A 715-nucleotide genomic window follows, 5' to 3' on the forward strand; every position below is an offset into this window, starting at 1 on the left:
CCCGGCCCTCCCCGGCTGCTGCTCCCCGGTGGAGGCAAGAGGTGGTTGGGGGGGACCATGGCTGACGTTTTCCCGGCCAACGATTCCACAGCGTCTCAGGACGTGGCCAACCGCTTCGCGCGCAAAGGGGCGCTGAGACAGAAGAACGTGCATGAGGTGAAGGACCACAAATTCATCGCCCGGTTCTTCAAGCAGCCCACCTTCTGCAGCCACTGCACCGACTTCATCTGGTAGGTGCGCGCGGGGCGGGGCGCACGGACAGCCACTCCGGACCCCTCTCGCGGCGCCCCAGAGAGCGGCCAGTCCCTCTCTGGTCCGGGGTCTGTTGGCCCCGGGGGGACCCGCGCTCGCCCCAGCGCCCCGAGTGCAGGCGGGTCCACTCCAGGGCTGACTCACGCGGGGAACTTGGAGAGCCGGTGCGAGTCCGAACTCCCGCCCGGAATGACTCGAGTACGCCCGGCCACTGCCTCGGGGGGCAGGACTCCCAGGAAAGTCGCCTCCCGGTCACACACACACACACACACACCCTGCCACGGGAGGGAGCCTGTCCGCGCGCGGGGTGACACCGATCCCCTCCACGGGGCTCGTTGCCCCCGTCGCCCCGGGCGCAACCGCCCTCCGTGCAGACAGCGGAGAAGCCGGGATGTGCGCAAAAGGGGAAAGTGGGAAGGAGAATCCAGGGGGCAGAGCTTCCCCGAGAACCAGCCCCGGGAGT

The 715-nt window shown here is 69.1% G+C and overlaps 1 protein-coding gene across 1 annotated transcript in view; it reads left to right on the plus strand.

Moving 5' to 3' along the window:
* Window positions 1-37: 37 nt before the first annotated feature.
* The window catches only part of PRKCA (protein kinase C alpha), a 378,887-nt gene continuing 378,209 nt past the window's right edge, over window positions 38-715 (plus strand). The window contains exon 1 of the mRNA XM_015589706.2: window positions 38-230. Within this exon, the coding sequence (XP_015445192.1) occupies window positions 58-230 (173 nt within the window). The 5' untranslated portion in view covers window positions 38-57. The remainder of the gene's footprint in view (window positions 231-715) is intronic.

Source organism: Pteropus alecto, unplaced genomic scaffold, assembly GCF_000325575.1.
Source record: "Pteropus alecto unplaced genomic scaffold, ASM32557v1 scaffold134, whole genome shotgun sequence".
Taxonomy (NCBI): Eukaryota; Metazoa; Chordata; class Mammalia; order Chiroptera; family Pteropodidae; genus Pteropus; species Pteropus alecto.